Source organism: Pristis pectinata, chromosome 10 (assembly GCF_009764475.1).
Source record: "Pristis pectinata isolate sPriPec2 chromosome 10, sPriPec2.1.pri, whole genome shotgun sequence".
Lineage (NCBI taxonomy): Eukaryota > Metazoa > Chordata > Chondrichthyes > Rhinopristiformes > Pristidae > Pristis > Pristis pectinata.
This window is the reverse complement of record NC_067414.1, coordinates 73,404,581-73,420,209: the sequence shown is the minus strand read 5'-3', so window position 1 is coordinate 73,420,209 and position 15,629 is coordinate 73,404,581. Positions and strand designations below refer to the sequence as shown.

Below are 15,629 nucleotides of genomic sequence, written 5' to 3'. Positions count from 1 at the left end.
GAATTTATGTACAGTAGTACTATGTATGATAGTACTAACAGAAGACTTATCGGATAGCTATAAAAGCTTTTGACAATGGTACTGCTTTTTTGTCTGTGATTCTGCCAGTATTTCACCATTTAAATTTTGTACTTTTCACTCATCCCACCGTAAGCATCCATGCAATTTATTGCAAATGCAATTTCCACATGCAGCACAGTTTATTTTACTAATAATCCTAGAATCTCCCAAACTCTACCACCTAAAGCTAAACTCTGCCTCAAATCCCAACCCCCACCATCTTGACAGCATCCCAATCCCCAACCCTATACCTGTGATCTTAACCCTGAAACCCCAGTCTTAACTTTGACTCCAATGTCAATATTAATCTTCCCAAGTGCTTATCCTGAATTTTGATTCTGAAATTCGCAACCCAAAGCCCAATCCCTTATTCCTAACTTTGAAACAGACCCACTATTTTAATGCAATCATAACTCTGTCTGTCTTGTCAATAAAGTAAAGTTAAGCAGATTCAGTGACAAAGTTTCTTTCAAGCTTGTTGTTAATTTACTTAGTGACTCATTTACAGTGTTTGGGTTTAGGTTTTGGCCTTCTGGACAAGAGGAGCCAGCTTTCCCCTATCCTGTTAAACTCAGTCATAATTTTACATTCCTCAAGCGAGTCACTTTTGATCTTTTTTTTTCTAGAGAGTTATTTAGTTATTCAGATACATTGATTAAAATAAAGTTTGCACCCTTTAAGAATTGTAACTAATATTATGTATAATTTTGGATTTTGTAGAGTTTGGATAATTTATTGAACTTTCCAAAAAGCTTTTAGGTCCTGTACTAGACATGATTATGTGCAGAACATGTGGGCTTGACTGAACTGACTCAACTAACAGAACTGACAACAGACTAGGTGCAAAACACAAAACAGAGTAGAGGGGAAAGGTGGATACTTGGTTGGCAACTGATGGGAAATTGTGTTCTGTGAGGATTACTATTGGGATCCATATTGTTAACTATTTCAAAAATGATTTGGAATTGACAATAAATGTGGAGGGGGTCACAGTTTCCCTGAGCTTCTAGTCTCCTATCACTTTAATGCTCCTTCCATTTTTCTCCTCTAGTCCTCTACTGCTCCAAGGGTGCCCTGTGAAAGTTCAAGGACAATATCTCATCTTCTGACTCAATATGTTACAACTCTCTGGTCTTAATGCAGGGTGTTTACCCGAAACATCGACCATCCTTTTGCCTCTGCAGATGCTGCCTGACCCACTGAGTTCCTCCAGCAATTTTTTTTGCTCCATATTACAGCATCTGCAGTCATTTGTGTCTCCAATCATCTTACCTGCCGCTTTCCCGATGGCCTAGTCAACTCCACCCTGCTTACCTTGGACCTGCTTCTCCACTATCACATACTCAGACCTGGGAACTCTGGACAGCTCAGGCAGAATAGCACTGGAATTTGGGCAGCAGGGATGTCTCTGCACAAGATTACATGGGGATCCCCGAGACAGAATAGTGGAAATTGGCACTGGTGGCTTTCATCAGCGCCAGTGCCATTCCAGGATTTCTACATGGATGTACATATAATTCCTGAAAGAGAAGATCAATATCATTGCATTGATTTAAGCAAAGGATCACAGAAACCTGAGGAATGTCTTTTTAAAAGAAATCATGAGCTGTCTGTGGCTTCCTGTACACACTGATCACTTGCTGAATAAGCCAAGCCACAACCTTTCCGGTTCTTCCAGAGCAGATGACTATATAGGAGAAATCCTGTGGTAATGGCACATTTTTAGACAGTTCAGTGGCACAAGCAAATGGCAGTGGAGAACATCTACTTCATTCAAAGGTCAATCGAGATGATAAAAGGACAGAAGGCTTTGTTGATAGGACAATATAGAATGGAGTGTCGGTATGTGTGGAGCATAAACACTGCCATGGACCTGTTGGGTTGAATGACCAATGTTTATATTGTAAATGCTTTAGAAACTGAATTTGAGTATGTTTAACTGCCTGAAAGGAACCTCATTGATAAAATAATGTTCTCTACGATAGCACAATCTGAAATCCTGATATGTGACACAGCTCTCGTACCCCAGATACGTTTGTAATTTGGGAACTCCAGGACTTTGTTGCTTCTAGCAAACATGTAGTCAGGATACGAAATGAACATGATAAAACAAGAGTAGGAGTACGCTGTATGCACCCCTGAGCCTGCTCTGCAGTTCCACAAGATCGTGGCTGATCTGATCCTTGGCCTGAGATCTTTCCCGACCAATCCCCATTACCCTTGGCTCCCCTCCAGGCAGCACTGAGTATATTCGAGGAGCCGAGGGAGTGATGGCGTGGGGGCAAAGGAGGGAGGGGTGGGCAAGGAGAGGTGGCCGACGATTGGAAGGGAGATGTGGGGGAGGAAGGGGTGGGAGCATCGTGAAATGGTGCCCCTCCATCAGGTCTCCATCACTCCACCCCCTCCCCCAATGGGGACTCCATCATTCCGACCCATCCCCGGGTCCCGTGCCGGCAACCGCTCCCGTGACGTAATGCGGACCGGCCACGTGACCGATGTTTGGGTGATGGTAAAATGGCCGCGTCGGTAGAGGAACTGTCATCGGGACAATAAAGAAAACGTAACAACGCACCGTGAAGGGAGGTTGCTAATCGAGGGTGAGTGAAGATCCTTTTACATTTAATGCCAGGTTGTTGTCTTTTTCCCTTTGCGAGCAGGTTGGTTGATGACGGCCGTTAGCCGGGGCTCGCGCCTGTTCTTCCGACCCATCCGGCGGTTCGCTGCTCGGACACGGGCATTGTGACGTGGGGCAAGCCGGGGTTCGGGGGGGGGGGGAGGCATTGTGACGTTGGGCAAGCCGGGGTTTGGCTGGCCGGGGGGGCATTGTGACGTGGAGCAAGCTGGGGTTCGGCCGGTGGGTGGGGGGCATTGTGATGTGGGGCAAGCCGAGGTTCGGCCGGCGTGGGGGGCCGGGGCATTATGACGTGGGGCAAGCCGAGGTTCGGCCGGCGTGGGGGGGGGGGGGGCTTTATGACGTGGGGCAAGCCGAGGTTCGGCCGGCGTGGGGGGGGGGGGGGTGGGCATTGTGACGAGGGGTAAGCCGGGGTTCGGCTGGCGGGGGCGGGCATTGTGACGAGGGGCAAGCCGGGGTTCGGCCGGCAGTGCATGGGCAAACAGCAAGAAGTCGCTCTGGTATGTAGATTGCATTAGCGGACCTGGGAATCTGTGTATGCTGCAACGTAGGGAAAAAGTAGCAGGTGTATCGGTGTAATTATGTACCTGATGACTCCTCTAATTACTACATGTTTAGAATATTTCCTTTATTCCATTTTTGGTATAATTGCCTCGTTGGAATAAATTGTACGGAGTTGAATCGTTTAAAAATGAGTGGCGTACGTTTCTTATGAAGTAATTTTACCATCCATTATTCCTAGGAGAATTGTCACCAAAATAAAAAGTAATCCAGCAGGTTCATTCAACCTGGTGATAACCTGGCAAATTAAAATGCATCTGTTTTTCATTTTGCCCAAGCTGGAGCATATTGAAAAAGATGGTGATTGAGGATGTAATACCAATCCCTTGTAGAACTCATATCAAGCACACATTTATCTACTGGGGAGACTCAACTAAATTTATGTACTGTGATGGATCTTCCTTTCTCTGGGAAATTTCCATCCAGTGTGTTTTCTGTTTTATTAATACTGTTATCATAGTTTCATGGTTGCTGTATTGTGAAGCTTGTAATTGGGTTTATTATTGTCACATGTACTGAGATGCAGTGAAAAGCTTTGTTTGCCATCCAGAAAGGTTATTCCACACATAAGTAAATCGATGTGGTACAATGGGGGGAAAAAAACAAAATGCAGAAACATAGTGTGATAGAGAAAGTGGAAGGGATATGACTGAGAGATCAAAGAGTTCATCTTTATCATATCAGGGGTCCATTTAAGAGTCTTATGACAGTGGGATAGACGCTGTCCTTGAGCCTGGTGGTACGTGTTCTCAGGCTTTTGTATCTTCTGCCCAATGGGAAGGGGGGAGAAGAGAGAATGCCTCCCAGGTGGGAGGGGTCTTTGATTTTGTTGGCTGCTTTCCTGAGACAGTGGGAAGCGTAGATGAAGTAAATGAAGGGAAGACTGGTCTTGGGCAGAGAGTTATGAATACAGAAACTGTATTTCTGGTAGATCTAGATCATGTATACGTGAGGAGCAGAAGGTCTGCAGACAGTTTAGATAGCATGGTGGATTGTTAAATGGGAATGGATGGAAGATGGAGGAGAGGGAAAGCAAGTCAGAAAGAGTGCAACTTGTAGCCAGTGGTTGAAAGATACAGAGCTCGTCCGTATATAAACTGCTAAACCAGAGTCATTGAAATTCGATTCCTAAACTTGTCTGAATGCTACATCTTCAAAAACTTTGTTAAACTTGCACTTTTAACTTGACCAAGAACCGATGCACAGAAAAATAAGAACTTTAGAAGTAGACCACCTGTCCACTAGACCCTGCTTTTGTATTTATCAAAATCATGGCTGATTTTTTTTTTACCTGGGGTTCATCTCCCTGCATTATCCATGTATCCCTTGGTTCCCTTAATATTCAATCTCTGCTGTGAATTATCTCAACAGCTGAGTTACCACTGCCCTCCGAGGTGAGAATTTCAGCGATACAGCACCCTATGAGTGAAGAAAGTTCTCCCTATCTTAGACCTAAACTGCCTACCCCTCATTCTGACACAGTGAGCCCCAGTTCTTGATGACTCAGCTTGGGGGAAATGTCCACTCTGCGTCCAGCCTATCAAGCTGTGAAAGATTTTTATAAGTTTAAATGAGCTGATGTCTGATTCTTCTAAACTGTAGAGAATGCAGTCCTAGTCTACTCAATTTCTTCTCATTCAGCAAACCTGCCATTCCTGGAACTAGTCGACTGAATCTTTGCTGCATTCACTCTATGGCCAGTACAGGTATTTTCAGGCAAGGAGACCAAAACTGTTTGAAGTGCTTGGGATATTTCACAACAGTTAATTATGTACCTTCCAAAAAAATCAATATTTTGAAAATTGTTAATAATTGGCATTATCCTGTGGATGATTTTAAAAATGTCGTGCTATTAGGCAATTTATTAGAATGTAAGTGGAGGGAAAGTTGTTGATTTAAAACTCCTTTTCCTATTGCCATGTTCACTTGCTGACAAAATAAAGTAATGTAATTTGAATGTTTTAGTACACTGGTAGCTTACTTGATGACAATTACGTGCAGACAGAGCAGGTGGGCAGATCTGCAAGGCATAATGATTGAAGAAGAATTTTTGGTAACCCATAATTATACCAAATGTAAAAGCTATCCTTGTAGAAGACCTATATCAGGTGCTGCTTTTCTGTATCATAATAGATTAAACTAGTTGCCTTCTCCTCCTCCTGTAATTTTGCTCCTTTGTGTGTGTGTTTTTTTGTTTAGCTCCTGACAGATATGCAGAGTATTTAGTAGCGTTGGCAATTTGCTAAAATTACTGTTTTCCCCATCTGTTTTCTTCTCTGAAGGACAGATATGTTTTGAACTGCAATATGATGGATCATAGATAATTTTATTGATATCAATTATATTCTTCTAAGTAGAATTTTTTTTAGAAGCAAGAACTAACATAACAAAACTTAGTTATCACTTTGCATCTTGTTGAAGAAACAGGATCACCTCCAGGATTTGAACCTTAATTGGGCATCAGCACTTGGCTGAGGCAAAGCACAGGCATTGGTTTATTGTACTGTTATCTTCTGTAATTTGCAGAATCTATACTTTGAAGTTGGAGCAGTTGCTGTTGTGATGTGAACATAGTTATCAATTTCCTTTTGTCACTTACTGTTGAGTTCTTTATATTTTAGTTTATGGTGAAAGGTACAGAATTCTTCCTCACTGAAAAATTCAAGTTACTTTACTACGGCAACTTTACTTTTTAACCATTTCAAACTTTTTGGACCCAGGGAATGCTTCATAACGGTCTTTAAAAATGTCTGTTCTTTGTTCCAAATGAGAATTTTATTCCTCTAGTCTGGAATAGTTTGAACTGCTTTAAAGTTTACTCAAATTGAGTAACTGGTAGTAACAAATAAGCTATCAGATGAAAGGGGGAAAGAAAGCAATTGTGCAGTGGGTTGAAAAACTGAAGATTTATTCTGATTGTAAGTGTATCGTTTGCTGTTTTATACAATTCAGGGTGCATTTATCTTCTAAAGGTCGCCTGCTTTATGGTTTGAGACTTATCTTACTACTGTGCCTTGGTGAAATTCTGTGATCACCTTTAAATGAGAAATAATTGCTTTGACTGCAATATTTTCTTTATAGTTTTCATAGTATCTTATTACAAATGGTCTTAAATCATAAGGGAAGACCAAATTGGTGAGTTAATGTATAAAAATATAATTTAAAAAATTGAAAATGCTGAACATCTAAAATAAAAGCAGAAAATGTTGGAAACATTTAGCAGGACAGGCAGCATCTATGGAAAGAGAAACAAAGTGTTTTTGACTTGAAACGTTAACTCTGTTTCTCTTTCCACAAATGCTACCTGACCTGCTGAGTGCTTCCAGCATTTTCTGTTCTTACTTAAAAAAAACATGTGGGCTGTTTAATCAAGTTAGAAAATAATTGAGCAACTTAGATATGTTCACTGGTCTTTGTTAAGTGATAGCATCCAGGCTTGGTTCAGCACCCTTTTGATTGGGCAAAGAAATTTTGTCGTAGGTTCCTTTATCTTGCTTGATATTTGGCAAACTTCCCAGGAAGCAGATGTGGATTAACATTGGGTGAAGCAGAATTAAACCTTAGGGGGTAAACTGTGCATCCCCTACATTTAAGAAGCCCTGATATCATTGTCATTTGATTGGCAATTTATAAAAAGCACTTGATAGTGATCGGTACTGATAAAATGAGAAGAATATTAGTGGAAATAGAAAGTAAATTACACATTTAACAAAAAAAATAAGGATGTTGGACTGGTGGCAAAAAGAAATGAAACTAACAAAATGTGAGAGAATGGGTTTTTAATTAAAAATGATCCATTCAAGATTTGATTTAGTATCTGGAAAGAAATTGTCCATCATCTTGTCATTAATTGTTTATAGAATTTTTATTTTTAAAAGAATATGCTCCTTCATATGCTCCTTGTATATTTAAATGTCATGGAGAGAGATAATTATGTTTTTTGTGATGATAATCATAAACTGGAAAGTTGCCAGTTTTTTTTCTGCTAATTATGGATGCCAGTACCACAGTGTGTATTTTGTTTTTTTTCATGTTGAAATTTAGATCAATATGTTACATTTTCCTGAACTAATTTGTGCAAAATAGGTGTCTTTGTGTGACAAGATGAGGGGGTAAAACATTGAATTAAAATTATTACGTATTTTGATCCAGCTACATGATATTTCTAGTTGGAGTTGCATTGAGGAATGGTTTTGACTAGAATCAAATGGGATACAAGGGCACTCCTCTCCATCATCCACTGCTATTGTGGTTAAAACATTATCTAAGTGTCTAAAAGATCAATTTTACATTGAATTTTGTTTTGGGTCACCCCACATTCAGCCAATGTTGGCCACGAGGACAGGCTGGATCTGTCATTGTTGTTTTAACTCATTGAATGAGGCATGGAAGACTGATACATGGACTCCTTGCTTTACAAATTTACAAAGCCCCCTTGTCTCTTTAGGGCTAGTTTTATGGCTGTTTTTCACTATCACAAATAGTTTGCCACTCTCTGTGCATAAGAATACATTATACCAAAACATCCACTTTCCTGGACCTTTTCAGATTTGCAAATTTTTGCTTCACAGAATGACTTCCAAGAATGTAACCATTTCATGAACCAAGGGATCCCTAGATCGGTTGACTTAAAATTTGGTTCCTGACTATCACCAGCTGATGGAATAATGTTGTCTTGTCACGGTTTATTAGTTCAATTGTGGAATAATGGCACAATTTAACAACTGAACAAATTGAAGAATTGCAGCAGGAATTTTTTTGTTGTCATACAAGTTTATCATTGATTGTTAATGGGCAGGATGTGGCCATGAAGTACCAATGTATGAAACTCAGCAAGTCAAGTAGTATCTGTGGCGACAAAGGGATAATCAACGTTTCAGGTCAAGTCCCTGCTTTGGGGCTGAGAGTGTAGCAGGGAGGTGGACAGTACAAAGAAACTTCACTTTCAGGTAACCCTGCACTCACGCTCTCTCTCTTGCTTCATTCCTCTTCTCCTCCTGGTCCAATCTACCTATCACCCACACACTATACCTACTCGGTCTCCTTTCCTCTTCCCCTACTGGTTCTACCTGCCTTCCATTCCTCCCTTCTCTGGTTTCACATCACCTTCCAGCCTCTGTCTCTACTTCACCTCCCCCCCCCCCCCCCCCCCCTCACCTGGCTCCAGCTGTCCTTTTTTTCTCTCATCTTATCTGTCTCTACCTATCGCCCACCAGCTGCCACCTTCCAGCTGCACCCCTCTGTCTCTCCCACTTGGCTCCATCTGCCATCATCCCCCTCCTCACCTGGTTCAACCTATTGCCTGCCAGCCCCTACCTCTCGCCCTCTGTAATGGCTGTCTCCCCTCTCCATTCTCAGTCCTGATGCAGGGTTTCCACTTGGAATGCCAACTATCCCTTTGCCTCTACAGATGCCTCTACAGATGCTGTCTGACCTGTTGAGTTCCTCCAGTAGTTTTTTTTTTCACTCCAGATTCCGGCATCTGGAGTCTCTTGTCTGCCATTGTATGAGAATTGTCGGTATGAAAATATCGGTAATTGCAGCAAGTTCACAGTCCACTGATGGACTCCATGCAGAGTCCAAAGTCTGAGCCTAGTTGGAGAATCACTAGTAAATTCAGGATTTCTGTGTTGATATAGGAATTCTAAAGAGTTTGGCATTCATACTGAGAAATGGTGCTTTGGAATGGCTTTGCCAGCATTTCTCATCATTTACAGCCTAATATGCTAAGGTGCATACTGCTCTCTGAAAGTGAACAGCAACAATTCACCTTGGATGAAGGACCTTGTCTATGATGAAAACTTGGGGATTAATTGTTTGATTCATTATTTTAATTTATCAATTTAATTTTGTGCTTTTTACATCATTTGGTACATAAGTCAGGTGTTCATAAACTGAGGAGGACATTTCATCCTTGTTGTACATTAATCACAAATGTTAATGCTTCAGGTTTCCAATTTTTAGAGATGTTGCTTTCTGTCTAAGCTGCCACATTTTCAATTTTAGTCATTAACTCTGATGAAAACCAAGCATATTAAAGTAAATGCATTGAGGGTGTGTGTGTGTGTGTGTGTGTTTGGAATGTTACTGCAGTTTTGCATCTTTGTAAAACAAAACCCTTCTGCAAAGTGCATCATTCAAGATTCCAGAGGCAATAAGATTGTAAATATTATTTAAATTAGGAGGGACAGGAGCCTGAAGACCCACACTCAATGTTTCAGGAACAGCTTCTTCCCCTCCACCATCAGACTTCTGAACACGACCTCATTATTCCTCTTTTGCACTATTTATTTATTTTTGTGACTTGTAGTAATTTTTATGTCTTTGTCTTGCATTGCACTGCTGCCACAAAACAGCAAATTTCATGACATATGTGAGTGATAATAAATCTGATTCTGAAATGGAGTAAAAATAATGATTGAACTCCTTGCTTGGTCATTTTTTTTTCCAAAAGAATAACTTGCCAGTGAAATGGATAGAGAAAAATCTGCATTTGTGGTTTTATCTTTCTTGCTTTTATTAGAGGAAACCATATGAGCTGCAGAGAAGAATTGGAGTAATTGGCAGGGTATTGAATTCATCCTTGTTCATACATTATTCATTCCTAGGTTGAATTTTGCATTGCAGCATTTATACAGTATTGATGACGTGCTTTATTTGTTTTTCTTAGGTTTTATGTTGTCTGTAGACGTGAAAAATTTCAACAAGTGAGTTGAATTAATGCAATTTAAGGAACTTCCATTTTAGTATGGTTTGAAAAAAATTAAATTAATGTCTTAATTTTTTTCAGATTCTGGGCAACCTTGCTCTATATATAGTCTTGTAGTTTTCCAAGTTTATTGAAATACTTCTCATAATGAAGGGGTTGTTATAAGTTGTCCTGACATCCAGTAAATATGGTTGCACAAAAGTAATAGCTTCATTGGTATAAGGAATAGATAATGTGCTATTTAAATAACTGTTGTTAGAGCTATTCATTTCTTTGAATTAACACATATCTGCAACTGTTTCATAATTATGAATTTATTAATTTAAGACAAGAAAATAAGTGTTCTATTTTCATAATTGCCATAATTCCAATCAAATTTGCAGATTGCAACAAAAACGAATAGAAAACTCAATGGCCTGAAGCAATGTCAAATTATTGCGGGAATGTGTCATGATTTGAAGAAGATAGATGCAGTCATCTGCTAAAAATGGTTATTGAGTTGCAAATGAAAATTTTAAATGTTCTTCAGAGCAATAATGCTTTGGGGCTTGTACTATGTGTAACCTGAAAAACATGGACAGTCTAGAAGGGAAACATCAAGTATTTCAAAAGTGCACATATATTTACTTCTTAACAGGTCTCAGCAGTACTGTACAACATTCCTTCCCTTTGCAATAGTCTTTAAGGTTCCCCAGCATGACTTGTCTAAGAATGCTGGGTCATTAGTATGGGTACCTGCAGGTTCACTGAGAATCCCCACAGATGGAGCCAGATCTTGCTGAAAAATAATGGAATGTTAATGACAGACAATTATTAAAGCACAGTTCAGCCAGTAAATTCACGAGATGAAGAGAGCTATTGTGAATTTCTAAAATCTCCATAATTCAAATGTATCTTACCTTTTGCCACCCAATTATTTTTAGAACCTGCTGAATTTGCACATTAGTTGTCCATTAATCTCTGCAGAAAATTGGGCTTGGTTGTTAATACAATGCCAATTAAATTCTGTGGCTCAAAAAGGTGCAGTTTGCAAAGTTCAATGCCATTCCTGCATGTAGTCAGTTCTTATCCATATTTAATTTTCTGTACTATTTTGTTAACTGGTTTGGCTCTCTTTCATCCTCCCTTTTAGTTGGTCCTTTTTAAGGAGGTGAACTCTGTCCTTTGTTGAATAGAGACTTGAATGCCCTATTCCTAATGTTGTCTAATATTTTAAACAAGTTACTGTGGTGAAAATTTTTTTATTGTGGATGTAATGTTGCCAAATTAATTGAAGAACCCATTGACTTAAAGCAAGTTCTTTTTTTTTAATTCTAAACTTTATTTTCTTAATTGTGCTACTGAACAGTTTAGAGCTGCATAAAAGAGGATCAGATTAAGGGTCTGTTTACACAAAGAAACAGGTGATCAGAGGTAAGTATAAATTGACTGTTAAGTTCACATTAAATTTTAATATGAGAGATGGCACAGAGATGTTATAGAAAATAAACGTGACATTTGGAGGAATTGATATATAGAGAGACAGACTCAATCCAAACATGTTTGTACTCATTTATTTGTATTGTTTACTCCAGTCAGCTTTTATGATTTACACTTTTTCACCTCCAGAACTTTCTGCATGCCTTCTCTTATGTTGGTGTCCGTTTGCCTCTGAATCATTTACTTTCACTCTTGCTTGATCTGGATGTCTCTTATAGTCTCAGCAAGTTTGACAAAAACATTTTGAGAAGCCTCATTTAAGATCAAGGAGTAGTAAAAACAAGGGTTGACATAAATTTTAAAAATCTCAACTTTTGGGTTGGCTTAAGTCATAGCCCCGAGGAGACTCCTACCCCATCCCTTGAGTTACTACTCCAGTCATTGGTTGAGCAGCCAATCCAGGGGGTCATCCTGGTGCCAAATTATATCCTTTCCCCCCCCCCCCCCCCCCCCCCCCCCCAAATCCTAGGCTAACAGGCACAGTAGTGTAGCGGTTAGCAATAACGCTTTACAGAGCCAGTGACCTGGGTTCAATTCTGGCCGCTATCTGTAAGGAGTTTGTACGTTCTCCCCGTGTCTGCGTGGGTATCCTTCAGGTGCTCCGGCTTCCTCCACATTCAAAGACGGATGGGTTAAGGAAGTTGTGGGCAATGCTATATTGGCACCAGAAGCATGGAGACACTTGCAGGCTGCTCCTAGTACACTATGCAAAAAGATGCATTTCACTGTGTTTCGATGTATCTGTGACCAATAAAGATATCTTAAATCTTATCTTAAATCACACAATCTTGAACAACTATTTGGCCAATCTTTGTCAAGCTTTGTTGACTTTTTCTTAGTATGCTAGTTTCATGATCCTCTTCCTCATTTGTAAAGCTCTTCGTACACTCCAGGCCCACCATATCTGATCTTTTCTGGTACAATGTTTCAATATATTTTAGTGCTGTTTTAATGTTTGCTCTGTACCCATCTTCTCCCTGTTGACAGATCTACCATTCAGTAATTATTCCCTGTTCTTACCTTTTTTGAGCTTTCAGTTGCTTTCTTACCAAGTGTTTTCCATATTCCATCTTACCGTTCAGAGACCATTTTTATGAAGGAAGCTAGAAAAATATGATATAAATGAAGAATGATTGCTGACATTTTATAACAAGCTTTGACTTCATGCATAGTGATGTGCGGTGGGCAGTGTGAACTGTAAAAATTAATTGTATGTCACTGCTGTTGTGAGACAAGTTCGAGGTTTTGAAGGACAAAGACTGAACAGAGCCTTAGAGTTAAATGATTTATTTACAAAGGTAAACGCAAGGAAAAGGTAACGGGGCGATACACACACCAGTGATAGCAAGTGTGGGAAAATTGCAACAAGGGTAGAACGAACACACACACACACACACACACACACACACACACACACACACACACACTGAACTGGGTACAAACAATCAAGGAAAAGCAATACGCTACCCACCACCCTTTGACTCAGTGCAGGCACGACTCCACACCACTGGGAATACTAACTTAATACGCTTCTAACCCTGTCAAAGTGCACAGCTTACCAGTGGTCTCTCCAGTGTTGTTCCCCAATTTCTCTGGGGCAACGAAGAGACCCAACCCAGCACATGGGGCACTCTTAAGAGTGCTGGAGGGCTGGGGTGGTCCAGCCCAGGTTGTTCAAATGGGCCAATGGCCCGGTGCCAGCAAGGACTAATCGATCACCAGAGACCAATGGCCCGAGGCCAGGTACAGAGGTGCTTAAAGAGGCCAATCATCTGGTGTGCACTGATGGGTGCGGTGGAGCCAGGCCTTGATTGACAGTGCCCAAGTGCTGGGCAGTGCTGTCATGTGACAGCCCCAGCCCTCCACAATACAACTACATAACAGTCAAAAGTGAAATGACAGCTGTTGACAGCAGGTCTCAACTGCTGCTGCATGCAGATGCTTGATATCATGAAAGGACAGGGCTGCATTAAACGGCTTCTTGGAATAATTTGCAGTGAGATGTGGCCATTACATAATGAGCAATTTAAAACTTCTTTGCTTTATACCTGTGGGATTTGAGTTTGGATCTACCCGAATGTGATACTAAGTTAGAAAGTTCTCAAAATGAGTAGTAGCAAAGTAAATGTTTCTGGCAGGTGCAATGCATTGTCGAAAAATTAGGGAAAGTTCACTTTGAATGTAACTATTTGGTGTAGTAGTACATGTTGCTCATATTGGGTGTGTGAAATTAAAATTATTCTCCTTTGTTCGTACTTAATATCTCCATTTGTTACTTTGAAAGTGATGCAAATTTGTGTTAATATTCTTAGGTGTAGTCAAAATACTGCATTTGTGGGGCAATTGCATTGCAAATGGCCACTGTCACAGCCCACAGCTTGTTAACGTATATTGAAGAAGAGAATGTCACTGCTTTCAAGGCATTGCTGGAGAAGTACAAAGACGTGGATGAAAGAAATGAGGTAGGAAGTTGTTTATACTTAATAAGCAAGTTCACGGTCACGTTAATTGTACCAAAATATGCTGGAGGTTTGTTAACTGAAGTTGCTGCAAGTGCATTTTGCTTCATATTTTCAACTAAAAGGTAAAGAATTTTGTATTCACAATTGATCTACATATAAGATTCTGGAAGAAAATACTGTTCAATTTCTTTGCTGTTACTTTAGAAATGCTATTATTAGAAATTTCTATTACTTTAGCTTCCTTAGCCCTACCCACAACAGTCAAGGAATGAATCTTCCCAGTGCTGTTTTGTAACTGGCAGATTGGAGACATCTGAGATTTTCAAAGGACACATTTTTCTCTGATAATGATTTTTTTTCTTCCCGCTTTTGGATACATAAGAATGTCACCTTGGCTCCCTGTGTGACTCTGAGACCTAAGTTCAAAGCTACTTTTTTTTAAGTTTGGTTAGATGCTAAGCATTACAAGTTGGAGCCTTTGGGTTTCTTCATGATGTAATTATCCAGTCATATGGGTGTGACCACAATTATAGTCTCCTGTCAGACTGGAGCCCGAGGTCTATGCCACCCATATGTTTGACTGACTGCTTTCAAGGAAAGTGTAGCAAACCATATAGTTTTGTCAGTTAAGAAGAATTTTGGGATTATGCCACCCATTTTTCTTTCCTTGAATCCAACGTTAGGGTAGTGTTGGGAAATGCTTAATTTTTTTTTAAGTGAGCTTTAAATTGACATGACACTTTGCATTTTCAAGAACACCATTAATCATTCTTAATAAAGAACGTGCTCAGCCATGCTCAGTAATACGTTCAAGCTGAGACAGCAGATCTTAACCTAATCTGTTGAAGAGTAGTTGGTTGTTTTGTTTACTTTGTTGCATGTTCTTAAAAAGTGTAAGATGCCTACAGAATATAAGGTGTTGCTTTTATCTTGTGATAAAAATACTTAGCTTCAAAAATATCAGAGTTGCGTTGATTTTTGGCAATAAGTTGAATGTTGAAACCGTGTGATACTGATGAACGATTCTGTTTGCAGAGCGGGCAAACTCCATTAATGCTGGCGGCAGAGCAAGGAAATTTGGAGATAGTACAAGAATTGCTCAAGAAAGGAGCAAACTGTAACCTGGAAGATGTTGTAAGTAGTCCTTTTATCTAATTTTAATAACTGAATTTTTTTTTTGCTTAAGTGGTATTTTTGAAATCACTTTCACTTGAGATTGTATTGTCCTTGATAGGATAACTGGACAGCTCTTATTTCGGCTGCAAAAGAAGGACATCTAGAAATTGTGAGCGAACTTATTAACTTCAATGCTAACCTGGAGCACAGAGATATGGTGAGTGTAAAGTGAAAGTATTCCTTTTTGCAAGTTACAAGTCTGATCATGAATTATATTGAACAATACATAAAGGTAGCTGCTTAACAGAATAAAGACCATAACTGTTTTTAGTGATTGAGGTTAATAAAACTTGTGATTAAACAAAATAAGATTTTATTTATACACTAAATTGAATGTTCAGTTTGGTGATTTCATATTTAATTCAAACTGGCTCGATGTCAGTAATGAAAAATATCCTTTGTTTGCATATGATGCATGATAAATTGAGAATACATTAGTAGGGGATTTGCTTCTACCTGTAACTCATTTAAGATGCTTAGTTTTGTTGTGGAATTTGAACCATACTTTGGCATCTCGTGTTGGATTGCAAATTAACTGCATCGTTGAGTG

General features: G+C 39.7%; 1 protein-coding gene across 1 annotated transcript in view; it reads left to right on the top strand.

Annotated features, from left to right (window-relative positions):
• The first annotated feature begins 2,563 nt into the window (after nucleotides 1-2,563).
• Nucleotides 2,564-15,629, top strand: part of kidins220b (kinase D-interacting substrate 220b) — a 77,747-nt gene continuing 64,681 nt past the window's right edge. Inside the window, 6 exon segments of the mRNA XM_052024536.1 lie at nucleotides 2,564-2,657; nucleotides 9,924-9,960; nucleotides 11,311-11,375; nucleotides 13,754-13,903; nucleotides 14,939-15,037; nucleotides 15,138-15,236. Of these exon segments, the coding sequence (XP_051880496.1) occupies nucleotides 13,796-13,903; nucleotides 14,939-15,037; nucleotides 15,138-15,236 (306 nt within the window). The 5' untranslated portion in view covers nucleotides 2,564-2,657; nucleotides 9,924-9,960; nucleotides 11,311-11,375; nucleotides 13,754-13,795.